Below are 16708 nucleotides of genomic sequence, written 5' to 3'. Positions count from 1 at the left end.
TCTCTCTCTCTCTCTCTCTCTCTCTCTCTCTCTCTCTCTCTCTCTCTGTGTCTCTCTCTGTCTGTCTCTCAGCCCAGGGGAAGAGCAGGAGGCAGAGTGTGTTGTTTTAGTGCTGGCGGGGGCGCTGAGGTGAGGAGGACGGTGACACGTGGAGCTGTCCTGTCGGACATACATTCACTGACCCTGCCACACACACACTGAAGGAGCGACACACACCCTGCCGCAAAAACACACACACACACACACACACACAGAAGAAGAAGAAAACACACACGTACACACCAACATGGAAACAAAACCACACAGAATTTAGGTTGAACAATTCATACTTGACGATAAAAAAAAATAAATAAATAAAGACTGAGCTCAACCCTAAAGACAGAAAAATAAGTGACGAGAGAAGTGCGGAGATTCTGGAGGAATGGTGGGAGAGTACAAGATTCTCCTTGCTGCTACTACCGCTGCTGTCCAGAAGAGGGCAGCGTTCAGGACGTGGGCCGACTCGGCTCTTTTTTTGAACAGAACTTGCTTTGCTGCATCAGTGAGCTGTGAGGACGGAGGAGTGAGATGCGATTCGAAGGCGAGGAAAGAGAGAGAGAGGAATCCTGTCACTTTCTCTTTTGCGCTTTTATTTTTATTTTGTTTGGACTGTTGTTGTACATAAAGAGACTGAGCTGTAGAACTCTGCTTTTTTTTGTTTCATAACACGCCTCAGCCTGAATCCAAACTCTGAATATTGCACCTCAACCCTAAACCCCTCGCTTAACCTCTTGGCCCTTTATTACACAAACAACACACACAATTTCTCTCTTTCTCTTTCTCTCATTCTCTTTCTGTATCTCTCTATAACACACACACACACACACACACACACACACACACACACACTTATGATTCACTTGAAAGTTAAGAGTGTGTAGATCAGTGGAGTTTACAAAGATAAACTTTAGCACCTTATTGTCCAGTAGAGGTCAGGGTGGCTGTCATTACGTTACCTCATCAGTCACTCGAGCAGAGTAGGATGTAAAGTACATGCTAGATAATAGAATGAAGACGAATCAAAATAACAAACCAAAAAAAAAAAAAAAAGCGAAACAATGACTCACTAACCATGTAGGACAGACGTTTTTACTTTCACCTCTGGAATTGGACACTACACTGCGATTTAAAAACACTCACAAACCAGTAGGAGACGATAACTGCATTTGTCACATTGCTCACATGCTGTAAAGACCACCACGCTGCACCTGTTTCAGTCCGCAACGAGGACGACCTGTAAGGACGGAGAGGTAAAGGAAGTGTACAAATCCTCACGTGCTTATTCTCAGACGCCCCCCCCTCTCCTCTTTTGCCTTGACTCAGAAGTTGTCTTGATCTGTTGTGTGACGTTCAGGTGTTGATGTTCAAAAACGTTCTCCTTGCACCTGATTTTACCTCTTTAGACCACGAGTAGACCATTGGACAACCCCGAACCTCTCCTGCCCGACTCCACTTGCATTTATTTTTACTCTTTTTTTTCCTGTATATATGAGCATACTTTTTACGTGTCAGAAGCAATGATAATTCCAGGATGCTGTTCTCAGTCTTTACTGTGTTCCCACCGGAACAGTGCGGCGACTGGCTGGGGACGTGTTGCACATTCCTTGAGCTCAGGACTTATTGCTAGTGTCGTTTTGTGGATGCTGTGAGGCGCAGCCGGTCTTGTACGTCTCCCCAGTAGAGCAGTGTTTCGAACGTGGCCCGAAACCCCAAAGCTGGTGCAAACTGTACGTGAGGGAGAAGAATCGTTTCTCAGCATCAACCTGTCAGTCGTCTGTGTCACACTCTGTTCATTTGACCATGATATTGCTGTTCAGTGACTACCTAACCCATGTCTGCACTTGTCATCTTCTTCAAGCATGTTTGTGTATTTAACACTCAGTTGGTATGTGAAATAGCTGCTGCCGGAAAAAGAATAGTTGGTTTGAACTGTGCATGGGACATGAGCTTATAACACGATTTTTCTTTACACCACATTAACCTGTAGTGGCTCCTCAGTGAGTCTGGAGACTGTGCTCTTAAATAAGATGAAGACAGTGACAACACATTATTCAGCAGCAATGTCATGTGCTGCCAGCATTGGGACCAGATAGTTTGTATGACAAATCTGACTCAACTTCAAGGTGTGTACAGTGCAGTTACAACTGTTGCGTAGCCTGTATAACTGGGCGCTAACATCTCGGAGTATTAAGCAGGACTTGAGGCACTCAGACACACTGTTGTTTCCCGCTTATATTGTCACAGGCTGCCAGAAACAACAGGACCAAAGTCAAGCCTCCCCAAGCACCAGGTGTTCAAGCACACAACTGTTCCACACACCAATCAGTTGACTTGTCAACATGTACTGTATCTGAGAGATGGCCTGTGAGTGTAGACTGGAGTTTCCCGTTCCTCAGGCGTCGACCTCGGGTCACTTCCACATCTTTCTCTGAAGTAGATTCACAAAGGGTGAAGTGATCCCTCGTCTTTGCCTGTCAGAAGGACTACTTATTTACCCAGAGTGTGACAGTATGTAGCATGTACATAGATGATCCCTCACTCTGTATATACAAAAGTGTACAGGTTTGATACAGCTATTCACACTCTGGCTTTTTTCTTTTTTCTTTTTTTGCTTTTCCTTAATGAAAGTCATAGCAATATTTCTGTAATCAATAAAAAAAGCCAAGGTAATAGGAAGAGTATGATTGCATTTGTGTTTCTTTAGAGAGGGAGAAATGACTGTGAATGATCAAACTGTGAGACTTGACTAAAGTGACGACAGGTTTTTTTTTTTTTTTTTCGTGTGTGTTTTTTCTTGCTGTTTAACATGCTGGATCCAAAAGGCTGGAGTGAAGTATCATGTTGCAAAGGAGTATAACACACTGATTATTTTGATTTTTATCAATGAAAGCCATAAAGGTCATATAAAGGTGACAAAGGTCTTTGTGCGAAGTGTGTACCATGTTTGAGCACAGACCTTAAGAAGCAAAAGGGGATGTGTACACCTAATGAAAAAAAATAATAAAAATCATGTAATTACTTTTTTTCCTTGTCATAAATCCTTTGAGCAAATGTCGCCAACTAGTGTGACAGATTACATCATCAACTACATATATATACTCATTGTTCATCATTACGGGGCTTTGGCAGTTCGCTGCAAATCCTCATCTCTTCTTAATTTGCTTCTCAGCTTTGGGTTAAGTATGTAACAAGTCAGAGCAAATACTTTTACTTGTGTTAAAGGGATTTTTTTTAACACTCTTCACTTTTTAACGTTTAACATGACTAAAATGGAATTTTAAGATGTGAAAAATTTAGTATTAAAACAAGCAGTATGTAGGATTTAGAGACATCTAGTGGTGAGGATGCAGATTGCAACCAGCTGAAACTTCTCCCATGTGCTAAGCATGAACTCCCCCATAGTTCACACATTCTTTTTGTCACTTTCACTTCTGGTGGTAAGTGGCACAGGTGTGGGTGTGGTTTCACATTGTTTTCCCTGTTCATTCACAGGCAAAGAGGGTGAGTGTTGGCTGCGATATTTTTTCATGTAACGGTATGATATCACGTAATCACAAGACATGCTTCATCTCATTTTGCTTTACTTATCTCATTGGTTTGTTATAAATAACCATATAAACGCAACGTTGGACTTCAGCATGGACTTTATTGAACGAGTCACAGTAAAGAGCCCACTCAGCTTCTTTGCAGCTTTTTTTAATTGATAATAGTCGCTACCCTCCTGGTTAGGAGTCATTCAGTGTTCAGGAGGTCTCTTCCTCTCAAAAGCAAATAGATCAAGTGATTAAAACCATCATAAACGCCGAATAAAGCAGATTCACATTACAATTTTTTTTTGTGACACTGTTTGGGTCATCACACGAAAGCACAAATGACCCAATGTCTTGCCAGTGTTTGGTTTGTTCATTCTACGATTAATGCCAATACTGTTATGTCTCCAGTCTAGGGGAACCTAGATATAACATGCTGCGAATCCCTACCTTTCCCGCTACCAGTTACACATTATACGATTTTCACCGCGATTTTGAGGCTGCAGAGGATCTTGAGAGCCACCTTGGGTCAGCAGATAGTCTGCCACGACGAGTCCTCATGTGTGAACAAGCCTACGAACAAGTCGCCCCCTCGTCTGCGACTGGGACTGGATATCTGGCATGCTAGAAAACTGGAGAAGTCTGACACGACTGACAAAGAGCATCAGCCAATGAGAGGCGGGATACGTCCCACGTCAGCACCCAGGAGGACAGAAGAAATGTGAGGAGGACAAGCCGCAGGGTTGCTTCTTGCCAGGTCCACTTATTAGCCGTGACTTTGGGCTTGTTTCTAAAGTGGAGTTGCTTATTTGGGCTTGCTCTCTAAACATCACCTTTCTCTCCGTCTAATAAGTTATTTAAACGCATGATAGTTGCTTCTTTTGGGCTTGTTTCCATAGCCTGGTTGCTTGTTTCTCTACCAAGATCTGGCAATACCGACAAGCCGGCCGGCAAGCAACAACAACAATGCCGGGTCCACAGGATCACGGGGAGCGTGTTGTGTTTGGACCCAGGCCCTCAAGGCAGATCTGATTCAACACTGGGAAGAATATCCATGCCTTTACGATGTGTCATCTCCAAGTTTGTCACTCTGTCGGCGAGGGCTCGCTAGACTCCCAATGACAGAAACACACGTCACCAGGTATGAACACTCAAAAGATTACGATAGTCTCCGCGACGCAAAATCGGGGTGAAAATCGTGTAATGTGAACTAGTCTTAAGAAGTTTATTTGGCTTCAGAGGTGAGCAATGCCCAAAACAACAAACAAAAACATAGTCATGTTCCCTGAACTTAACTAGCAAAACAAATGTGAAACAAAAGACAATTTTCTAACCTAAACTCCTAAAAAGAACATGGCATTGCCAAACAAAAAACCCACTCATAACTCTAAAAAGTAAACTGTTAAACAAAACTCAACTCACCTACTCAACCAAACAACGACCAAATAACATTCCTAAATGACGAAGTTATCAAAATATTCACACTAGTCTACTAAAATCAAGATTTACTTTGCTAGCAGGTACTTAGAAACAATTTCTGTTGGTAGTGGAAGAGTGAAAAGGAGGGGAGAGCTTCTGTCAGCTGGTGGTTTAAAAATCCTCTGTCCTGCATTGGACCAATCCGGTGACAGCAATCTCTGCGGACAGCCCAATCGGCACACACCACCTGCCTTGCAACATCCAATCACACTCCTCTACATGCATCCCACTCTGAGGGGAGGAGAGAGAACATCTGACATCTGACTTCACACAATATTTTGGATTTGAATCTTTAATCTTCAAAACTTTTAGGCCTTCCACCCTGAATCTGACAACTCTCACAATCGTCATGGTGAAACACAAAGGATAACACATGATCAACAATATCCATGACAGAGAGCAAGACAAAGGGGTTGTCTTTATTGTCAGGATACATAAAACGTGGTGACAGCCGCAGCAGGAAAAAGATTGAACACCTGCAGAGTCTCGTTTGACGATGTTGCCTTCTTCCTTTTTTTATCCTGGGTGTGTCTACATATGTCCTTTCAGATATGCAGTCCAGTGTAGGGGGTTGACTAATGGCTGAAGGTCGTTCTGGTGATCTGGCGCTGCTGTCATTCTTTCAAAGACTCTTTCGGCGAGACTCTTTGGGTCTTGCTGAGAGAAGCGACCGTGGTCTCATCCTCAGACATCTGTGGATCTGAGGCCCACGGGTTCCACCCACACAGGACGGTGGGAACAGCGTATGCTCGAAACTGGAAATACACAGCACATGGTCAGCAATAGCGTATGGTTATATATTCCTTCTTGAATATAAATGTGCATGATGGAGGATTACCTGTCTGTTCATGAAAATATATATGATGGGGTTGTAGACAGTGCTGCTTTTAGCCAAGTAAACAGGTACGGTGGCAATGATGGGGTCAATATTTAGACTGGAGTCCATAATGACAGCGAGGGCCATGCCAGCATATGGCAGCCAGGTCACTAGGAAGGCCATCACCATTACCACTATCATGCGTGCCACCTGCACCTCCACGCGGTTTGTGCTGCCGGCCTTGGATACCTGCAGCTTGGTCACCTAGGACGCCAAAACACAAGACGTCAAGGAACAGTGTGAAGGATTTAGGTAGAGTTAGTGAGGATTGCAGATTACAACAAGCTGGAACTCCAGTTGAAGATTTCCTTCAATGTTTATTGTTCAGGAGGTTTTTACTAGAAGCCAAATTATCCACAGAGGTCTCTTCCCCTCCAAAACAAACAAAAGGGCCCCTGTCAGATTATGATGCTGGTACAAGCAACTGAAGTACACTCATCTTTGAGTGCACCCACATGCCCAACATTTACATCGCTCACCTGGCGGAGGGTCCACAAGAGCCGTGAGTAAGACGCCATAATGATGGTGAAGGGCACAACAAAGCAAAGGAAAAAGTATATGATGATGTAGGACATGTCCCCGACATCCCGGCTGTTCCAGTTAGGGGCGCAGGAGGTCTTGATGCCCTCCAGCTCGTAACTTCCCCAACCGAACAGAGGTGGCGTATTCCACACAAACGACCACAGCCAGGACAGCACCACTCCAGCGACAGCATGCCTGAGGGCAACAGAGATGGTGTGTCACATGCTGGTGGAGCAATCGAAAATTAGTAGTCGGGGTGATGCTGCCAATTGAAATATTGACGGTCACTTCTGTACCTGGTCTGGAACAGGACAGCACCCATGGGATAACACACCACCATGTAGCGTTCAACAGAAATGACTGCTATTGTGCACAGACTTGCTATACCTAAAAAAGAAGTAATATATGAAGACTAAATTAATTTTTTGTGGAAAATATCCTGCGACATAGCAATTCATGACATGCAAATTCAGAAGTAGTAAGTAACAAACATTTACTTCAGCTCAGTTTTTAATATTCCTGTTTTGTGCCACTTGTTATGGTTCAGAGGGAAATATTTTGCTGTTTACTGTACCACATTGGCCACACAGCTCTATTCATAGATGGATTACTGAGCAGGCCTACTGGGCACAGGCCCAGGCTCGCCCGTCACAGCCTCCATCTGCAAAATGTCACTCAAATTACTGTCCAGGAAGAGACTTAAAATTACCACAAAGAAGAGACAAGAAGAGATGCAAAGGAACTGCAAAGAGACAAAAAATGGCAAAACAGACACAAAATTACCTCAGAGAGACACAAAACCACAAAAAAGATGCATAAAAAGATGCATAAAGACTAAAGAAAGATGGAAAACAACAACTAAAGAAGAGGCATGGCCATCACAAAGTCTGTGTGTCTTGCTCCTATATATAGGAAAGGTGGTGAGGCCTTCTGCATATCTGTGCCCAGGGGCCCACTTTACTCATTATTTTTCTAATTAAGATTTAACATAAAACACACCTTATAATCTTCCAAAATATGGCACATTGTTAACGATGAAACCGTTATGTGCCCAAAAAAAGCAGCATCTAGTTGGAACCTCTTGTCACGTTTCAGAGGTCTATGAGTTGTTAGCAGTTCCACCAAAGAGTGATTTCCTCTCAAACTTCTCAGGTGCCACCATGATGACTTTTCCAAGCCAAATAAAGGTAAAATGATCTTATAATTTACACAAGAAAAGCTGACATATGAGAAAAGTAAAAAAAAATTGTAGGGGGCTGGACCCTTGGGCTGAAAACCACTGGACTACACTACAGAGGTGCATATAATAAAACTAGCTCCACCTTGGCCAGCTACAAAATGCTAGCTTTGCATTGATGCATCAAAAACAATCTAAAATGTAATATATACCCTCACTGGCCACTTTATTAGGTACACCTGAACTGCTTGTTAACTCAAATAGCTAATCAGCCAATCACGTGACAGCAATTGCATTTAGGCATGTAGACATGGTGAAGACGACCTGCTGAAGTTCAAACTGAGCATCAGAATGAGGAAGAAAGGAGATTTAAGTGACTTTTAATGTGGCATGGTTGTTGGTGCCAGACGGGTTGGTCTGTCAGAAACTGCTGATCTACTGGGATTTTCACACACAACCATCTCTAGGGTTTACAGAGGATGGTCTGACAAAGAGAAAATATCCAGTGAGCGGCAGTTCTCTGGGTGAAAATGCCTTGTTGATGCCAGAGGTCAGAGGAGAATGGCCAGACTGGTTCAAGATGATAGAAAGGCACAAGTAACTCAAATAACCACTGGTTACAACCAAGGTCTGCAGAAGACCATCTCTGAACCAACAACACGTCCAACCTTGAAGCAGATGGGCTACAGCAGCAGAAGACCACACCAGGTGCCACTCCTGTCAGCTAACAACAGGAAACTGAGGCTACAGTTCACACAGGCTCACCAAAACTGGACAATAGAAGATTGGAAAAACGTTGCCTGGTCTGATGAGTCTGGATTTCTGCTGCCACATTCAGATGGCAGGGTCAGAATTTGGTGTGAACAACATGAAAGCATGGATCCATCCTGCCTTGTATCAATGGTTCAGGCTGCTGGTGGTGGTGTAATGGTGTGGGGGATATTTTTATATATTTTATTTTATTTTATATTATATTTTATTGTCTGTATAGTGGCACTTAGTGCATTCAAACTGTTTTACTACTGACTGTATGTTGTCTGCTAGTGCTTCTGTCTTGCTGTGCATAACTGTGTCCTGTCTGATAATGCTTATGTCTTGCGTGCAACTGTTTCTCGTCTGCTAATTTTTATATCTTGTTGTGTATAACTGTGTCTGTTGGTTAATTGCTTATTAATTTTATTTCATTTGTTTTATTTTATTCTATTTTATATTATTTTATTTTATTTATATATTTTGTTGTATTTAACTGTGTCTGTTGGTTAATTGCTTATTTATTTTTCATTTTATTTATTTTTTATTTTATTTTATTTTATTCTTTTATCTTGTTGTATATAACTGTGTCTGTTGGTTGACTGCTTATTTATTTATTCTTATTTTTATTTTATTTTATTTCTTTAGGTGGTGTCATGTGTTGAAAATTAGCCTTTGGCTGAACTGGCACATCTACCGCAGTGTTTATTAATGTGCACTGTCCCTCTAAAAATAAAAATGGAAAATAATTTTTTTTTTTTTTAAAAATCTGTACATTATGTTGATAATACTTCTGTTCCTTTACTTAACCAGGATCATGATTCCTTAATTAAAGGACTATTTTATTTTTTTTTCCGCATAGCTGCATTTTTACTCAGGCAAATCATCTGATTACTTCTTCCACCACTGTGCAAATAAAGCCATACCAAGTTGTGAGTAGCATGCAAACTATCAATGGACTCACCAAAAAAGGCAACAGCAAAACCCTCTAACATGCAGCCCACATGTCCCAGGCTGAAGTATCCCATGGCACTGGTTACTGTGGTGGGCAGACCTCCAAACACAGCACAGCCCAGGTCACATATGGCCAAGTTTACCAGGGCATAGCTGAGCGGCTGCCTCAGCTGTCTGTGCCTCACTGTCACCACAATCACCAGGAGGTTGAGGATGATCCCAGCCACGGAGAACACACCCATGATAACAGCCAGTATTGTGTAGCCGCTCTGAGACAGGAGCTCTGTGTTGACTGAGCTGTGAGATGATGAGGAGTTTCCATCGTGGAGGGGAATATGCTCCATGTTGCTCAGTGTAGATGAGGTGAGTGATCCAAATGCTTCCTGGAAGTGTCAACTTTAGCTCAAATTGCATCCAAACAAAATTTAAAAAACAAAAGAAAATCAATAAAAATCTATTCAGCAATCCAACAATATCAACAACCACAGAGGTCAGCTCTGGAGAAGAGAAGGAGATGTGACCCTCTTAATAAGCCCAATAAGAGTAGGGATACTCTACACCATGACATTTAATTCTTGAAACCCAAATCTGTCGATCCAGATTATGAAGACAATAATTCGGCTTAATATCCTGTAAGACTGCACTTTCCATGATTGCTGGCTCTACAGCTGCTCCTGAGTAATGAAGCAGGGATTCAGTAGCACAATGTGGGTTTTAGAATCACAGTTAAACGCGTGCCTGCTGGTTAAAGGCATAGACAGAGCATTACTGCTTGTTAATGTCACACTTTTTTGTTCACACGGAATTACTCAGTACACAGAGGCTTAACTTTAATTCTATGTGGCACAGCTTGCACATGCACTTATTCTGGATTAATATAAGTCAGTCAGTCTATAAATAGGTTTGGTTTTGAATGTACTAATCAATCAAGCCCCTTTCTAAAGAGGTCAGAGGTCAAAGGCTCCAAGTATGTTTTAGAATAGATTTTAAGATTTTACTGATTACTTTTAAGGCTCCTCATGATCTCTCTCCCAGCTGCATCTCTGACCTCTAAGTGCCACACACACCAGGACGTACTTCGAGGTCCTCGGGCGGAGGTCTTTTGTCTGCAGTACTCTAGAGCAGCACACACTTCTCTCTATGTGTTATCATTCTTAATGATCATTTCAAATATAGCCTTCAAAAACAGATCCTTTTCACAATAATTAAAATTACCTTGTTCTGTTTCAAGTATGTAGCATAAGCTTTTTACATTTATATATACATTATATTAAATGCAACAGACTAGGGGTCTTCAATATACATTATATTAAATGCAACAGACTAGGGGTCTTCAACGTTTTTCAGGCTAAGGACCCCTTGGCCCAAAGACAGACAGCAGGGACCCCTACTAGGCCTACATATATTTTTTAAAAAAAGAGTTGCACTTGAGATAGCTCTGAATATTTTTCGGGTCTTCTCTTGTTTGCCTTGCTGCTAACTAAGCAGCAGTTGTAGCATTGCTAGGTGCGTTAGCCTCACCCTCTGCACTTTCACTGGTGGTTTCTACGGGTGTGTCAGAGTCTGTTAAAAAGTTATGAAACAATCCATTGTGGCACACAGGAATGTCTGTACACTTGACATAGTAATACAGCTAAGTGGCTAATATGCAAAAATAATTACAGGTGCCGCACAGTGATGTAGCGTGAGCTAGCTCACATGATCGCTTAACGATTCCTGTGCAACAGTCAGCCAATCAAAAATGTTGTGTACTGTTAACCAATAGGTTTTATGAATAGGCTAATTTATCTTGGCTGATAATATATTAGATTCACGTTAATGTGGATTTTCAGACACATTTTACTTACTAAAACTTTCATTAATTAATTAGATTATTTAGAGGTCATCTGGTGGCCCCCCTATAGTAACTCTGAGGACTCCCTAGGGGTCACGGACTCCCTGTTGAAGACCCAGGGGATAGACTATATAATACCAAATGCAAATAGGCCTACATCTTCTCTCTGTGACTACTTACACATTTCATGCACAAAAAAAGAGAATAAAAGATGGTGCATAGAAAGAAGCTGTACACACTCCTGTATGAAAATATAAACTATCAATGCAAGATGTGCACCAACAGTCTGGAGCCTATCGTTCAGTCAGTCTTAGATAATCACGGTGTTAACATGGTTACTTTACATTTCACTTTCCCGTTCGTCGCAACTTTCCTCCTCTCCACTGATGACTTTACACCGGACTCCAACATTTCCCCGTGCGATGGTGGTATAGTGGTAAGCATAGCTGCCTTCCAAGCAGTTGACCCGGGTTCGATTCCCGGCCATCGCAGACATTTTCCTCCGCAGCTTCACACAGGCTAAGTGTCACATCTGGATGAGAGTCTGTGTAGAAACTGCTGCAAGCCTTCAGGCTTCACGAAATGGTTCTCTAACCATAAATCAGTCGCGCTTAAAATCTCACTGATGTGTCACGCTTTAAAAATGAGCTTTGCCTGTGTACATTATTACTAAAGCAGCAGCAGAGAGGACAGAAATCAGGAATGTTGACAAATTCTTTTTTGAGCCTTTTAAATTTAACGCAGAGCTCTTGCTCTCGTGCTCCTGTGTTCAGTTTAGTGTAGTAACTGACCTTTTGCTGAGCCCCGCCCCTTTGTGATGGTCCAACCAGCTGTCGGAGTGAGCATGGAGCCCACGCTGTAACTAACTGCACTCCCTGAAGACATATTATCATATTTTTGGAAAAATGAAGCAGTGATTCCAGAGAGAAGCAGACAGAGGGGTCTACAGTCTGTGTTTGAAGGATATATCCAGGATGTCAAACTGACTCAGCAGCAACAACAGGTTAAAAAGACAAAGATAGTTAGAAGCTAAAGCCGAACTATAGGCTACAGATCACAGTGTAAAAGTGAACCACCACATCACTGCTGATCGCCACACAAGACAATGAATATAAAGGGAAACTCTGCTGATATTGAATCAGCTGTGTGGCATCACAGTGTGTGCAGATGAACGGTTTACGGATTACTGTATTGTGCTCTTACTACCACTAGCCTTTCTGATTTTCTTGCAAATTGGATTTCAATAAACAAGTTTTTTTCACCCACTACCCTAATATACTCTAAGAGTGGACCATTGTTTCTGATTCTCTGTGACAATACTTCAATTGGTCAACAGGGGGCAGCAAGCTAATATTCTATATCTGTCAGTGCAAGTTGATTATCATTACCAATGTTTAGACCATTTAGGCCATTTAAAGCAGTGTTTTCCAACCTCCCATCCCTTTTCTATCATTCAGTAAACAGACCACACCTCACTAAGTATCTTATGGATATTTCATATTATATTCAGTGCATAACAATAACAGTACAGAATAACTCATTAACTGTACAATAAACCCAAATAGTGAACATAATAACTGCAGGTTTGTGTAAAACAAGTAGTTTGGATGAATTTTAAATGAATTCAGATTATATATTATGATATACTTGTTTTTTCAGTGTTGTTTTATTCTCTGCTTGACCATTTTATATTGGTTAAAAGGGTACTTTGCTGATTTTCAACCAGCTTTGTATCAAAACAACGTGTTGTTCTAATTAACCCTTTGAAACCTGAGTAAATTGACTCGATGTCTTTTAAAGAGATGGGAAGAAGGCAATGAGCAACAAAATAAGAAATGACCAAAAAAATTGCATGAAATTAGTAAAAAGAGAACAGTAAAAACAAGAAAATTAAAAAAAAAAGAAAGAAAGATAAAAACAAACAAGGGAATGATCTGAAGAGTGCTTAAAAATTCTAACAATTTTGTGAATAATTCTAAAATGTAATAATAATAATCATAATATTATGAATATAGTTTATTCCTAGTTTTTTTCTCTTTTCCCTATTTTTTTAAATAATAAAAAATGTAAAAAAAAATCTAAAATAAAAAACCCTAATATTTATTTATTATTATTATTATTATTATTATTTTTTGCAATTTGTGGGACATTTCTTACCTTGCGTTTTTTCCCATGTTTCTGAAAGAAATTACATCAAGTTGCTCAATGATTAATTGTTAATAAAGTTTATCAAGAAAAACAAGGTGCACCTCCACAGTCCACAAATTTTACTTCATGCTTTGTTTGACATATTGTTTGCAAGTTTTTTCCCCTATGGTCTAGCAGAGAGAAAAGACACACTGTGACTTTACATGGACAGATCAGTTCTCCTCCAGGCCACCAGAGGGCGCTACCGACCGCAGCTGCAGCTCCAGCGCGCATTAAAGCGGCTGAGTTTGATTTCCGGCGGTAAACAAACCCAGTCAACATGGCTACCTCCGTGAGGAAAGCAGCCCACGACATAGAAACGCGAAAACGGACCGACGATGTGCTTCTGTCGGAGGGAATCGACTTCAGCTCACTGCTGTTGTCTCAGGCCGTGCTGGACGGACTCTCCTCCTCGGGCTTCCAGAAACCGTCCCCGATCCAGCTCAAGGCGATCCCGCTGGGCCGCTGCGGACTCGGTGGGTTCATAGAGCTTCATGTGTGTGTCACAGTTTATGAATGTGTATTTAACAGGTTTTTTTCAGGTACCCTGACGGTACAGCACCTATTGGTCCTTTTCTCCACTACTGAATCATTTTAAAGTAGTAATAACACTAACTTAATATCATACTGATAATGGGATGACTGACAGTGCAGGCTTGGGATGGTTCAGTTAAGAGCTGAGATTGGCTGATCAATCGATAAGTCAATCAACAGAATAATTGGCAGCTGTTTTGATAATTAATTTAGAGCAGATCTAATCAATTGGCGAACTGCGGACCACATCTGACCCAGAGGCAACCCTCCAGGTGGCCCAACTACAGAAGGATATTGAAACCCAGCGGCAAAATTGATAAAGACAGTAGCGAAGTGCGACATCAGTGGAGAGGCCGCACTGCTCTTTTTTAATTCTGTTTCTGCAATTTGTGATGTGCCTGGGTCTAATTTAGAGGCTGGGTGTGGAGAATTTGTGGCATTTATCCTTTTAAAAATGTTAAATAATTGAATAGTTGTGAGATGATCAAACATAATGCTTTTTTTTTAGCAGAAATTGCAGGGAAAATGTAGCTATTTCTCTCTGTTTTCATATTGCATAATGATATATTCAATCAGACACCTTACATCTTTATACAATCAGGCACTGAGAATAATGGACAAAAAGCCTGACCAGTGACATCACTGTTGCATATTAGAGTGATACAATCTTTTCAGCTTTGACAGCTTCATTAACTTCATTAACAGTCTGGCTCCAGAGCCTCTTTCCAGATTTATTCAAAGACAAAACCGTCATAGAGTAACAAGGAGCAGCGTGAATGGCAATGGTAAAATAACACATCGCAAATTACCAACTGAAATCAAACTGATTACAGACTTAAAATCCTTCACAACAAAGGTCAAGTGCTGGCTACAAGCAAACCAGAGCTGCACCCACTCTTAGCTAATGCACTCAGAGCTTAAAGGGGTATTACTGTAAGAGTACTGGTGTATGGTGGTATGTGTGCTTTTATTGTGCCTTCCATGTTTATAGTGTATTGTGGTTGTATGATGTACCGTAATAATAACACTTTAGGTCTACATGTAAAAGCCCAACTAGGGACAAGAGCTGAAAATTAGCAATAGCTACAAACTCTCTGTGCAACACATCAGTCCTACACTCTGTATTGGCACTATGTTAAATTGCATCGTCCCTATCAAATAAAAACAAATAAGATAAATATTATTTGACAATAGACTGAATAACTTTTACTTTTGGACTGTTTGTCTGACAAAACAAGAAATTCGACACAGGGCTGCTGCTAACATCTATTTTCATTCATGACCGATGTGACTGTTATTTTGTAATTAATTGTTTTGTCTATAAAATGTCAGAAAATGCTGACATTTTATATTGCTATTTTTATGATTTGCCCCAGCCCAAAGTGACATCTTCATATATGTTAGTGTGGCCAACAATCCAACACCCAAAGACATTACATTTACTGTCATGCATGTCAAAGAACAGCATCAAATCCTCATATGTGAGAGGCTCTGATCAGGTATTATATGGCCTTTTTGCTTGGATAATGACTAAAATGATTATTTGACTATCAAAATAATTTCAGATTAAATTTCTGTTGAATTATAAATTGATTAATCACCTAATTGTGCAGTTTTATTGTTAAAGCAGAAATACAGAAAAATAAAATCCCATCCAATTTAATATTGCCTTTTTAATTGATTAATCTGCTGTTTATAGAAATTGAGTAATCTTTTTTTTTTTTTTTTTTTTTACCATAATAATAAATTATAATTTTTAAATGTCTTGTTTTAATCTGATCTACAGTCAAACATCCAAAGACTCAATTTACTCTCATATTACAAAGAAAATCATAAAAATCATCACATTTGAAAACCTGAAATCTGAGAATGTTCTGTGGTGTTTTTGCTTGAAAATGACTAAAACAATGAATTATGTTGTCAAAATAGTTTTACAATAATAATATTCTGTTTTTTGACTGATTGTTCAAATTTGATGACATCATGTTGTGCCTCAGGAAAACTTGAAGCACATGTTTCATAGATCGGAAACATTTAAACAATTAATAAATAGGTCGATCGACAAATTCAACCAGCAACCATTTTTTAATAATATAATACTCTCTGGTTACAGCTTGTTAACTGTGTGGAGTTGCTGCTTTTCTTAAAGATATATGGTAGTAAATGAAATAGGCCTATTGCCAGAGGGCTTGCAGTGGTATGGCTGATATGTACTGTTGTTGGACATAAATAGTGGGGGAAACCCCCCCCCCCCCCCCCCCAAATGTTCCCTTTTGNCCCCCCCCCCCCCCCAAAAATGTTCCCTTTTGATATTGAAAGTGAATTTCACATATGAGTTCCTGTGCGTACAGTCCTTTTTCGCATCCAGCATTAAGAGCATGATCTACTCCATTAGTGTTAAAGTAAATTTATAAATTTAGCTACACTTTCCAAGACTTACCATGCCCATCTGTCCAGTGTAGACAGTTATGAAGTGATGCTAGATTACTTATGTCTTTTTTTCCTAATAATTTGCAAAATATTCATCAAATATTAAAGACTCGGTTTGACAAATAACAGCCCAATACTATCTTATCTTACTAGTGACGAAAACTCTGTGTCTGTGTGTCTGTTCCACGTTTTTCTCCTCACTGACTTGGTCAATCCATGTGAAATTTGGCACAGTGGTAGAGGGTCATGGGAGGATGCGGATGAAGCAATATTACATCAATTGGCCAAAGGGAGGCGCTACAGCAACAGATTGAAATTGCAAACTTTGAATATCTCATGCCCCGTATGTCGTAGAGACATGAAACTTTGCACAGAGATGCCTCTCCTCATGAGCA

General features: G+C 40.6%; 3 protein-coding genes and 1 non-coding gene across 13 annotated transcripts in view; 3 read left to right on the top strand and 1 right to left on the bottom strand.

The window, feature by feature from the left end:
- Positions 1-3052, top strand: part of LOC126402298 (cyclin-dependent kinase 17-like) — a 60803-nt gene extending 57751 nt beyond the window's left edge. For all 9 annotated transcript variants that reach the window (XM_050064168.1, XM_050064166.1, XM_050064162.1 and 6 more), the window contains one exon: positions 73-3052. In XM_050064168.1, coding sequence (XP_049920125.1) covers positions 73-110 — 38 coding nt within the window. In that variant the 3' untranslated portion in view covers positions 111-3052. The remainder of the gene's footprint in view (positions 1-72) is intronic.
- Positions 3053-5009: 1957 nt separating this feature from the next.
- On the bottom strand, positions 5010-9717 carry parapinopsina (parapinopsin a). The gene is made up of 5 exons (XM_050065274.1): positions 9339-9717; positions 6744-6834; positions 6405-6642; positions 5887-6129; positions 5010-5803 (listed from the first exon to the last, which is right to left on the bottom strand). The coding sequence occupies exons 1-5, from the start codon at positions 9670-9672 to the stop codon at positions 5663-5665; spliced, it is 1047 nt and encodes a 348-aa protein (XP_049921231.1). The 5' UTR covers positions 9673-9717; the 3' UTR covers positions 5010-5662.
- Positions 9718-11581: 1864 nt separating this feature from the next.
- trnag-ucc (transfer RNA glycine (anticodon UCC)) lies at positions 11582-11653 on the top strand. Its single transcript has one exon. It is a non-coding gene; the product is annotated as a tRNA-Gly (tRNA).
- A 1958-nt stretch (positions 11654-13611) lies between these two features.
- Positions 13612-16708, top strand: part of ddx20 (DEAD (Asp-Glu-Ala-Asp) box polypeptide 20) — an 11527-nt gene continuing 8430 nt past the window's right edge. For both annotated transcript variants that reach the window (XM_050065917.1, XM_050065916.1), the window contains exon 1: positions 13612-13825. In XM_050065917.1, coding sequence (XP_049921874.1) covers positions 13630-13825 — 196 coding nt within the window. In that variant the 5' untranslated portion in view covers positions 13612-13629. The remainder of the gene's footprint in view (positions 13826-16708) is intronic.

The sequence above is a fragment of the Epinephelus moara genome, chromosome 16 (genome assembly GCF_006386435.1).
Source record: "Epinephelus moara isolate mb chromosome 16, YSFRI_EMoa_1.0, whole genome shotgun sequence".
Lineage (NCBI taxonomy): Eukaryota > Metazoa > Chordata > Actinopteri > Perciformes > Serranidae > Epinephelus > Epinephelus moara.
This window is presented reverse-complemented; position numbering and strand designations above follow the sequence as displayed.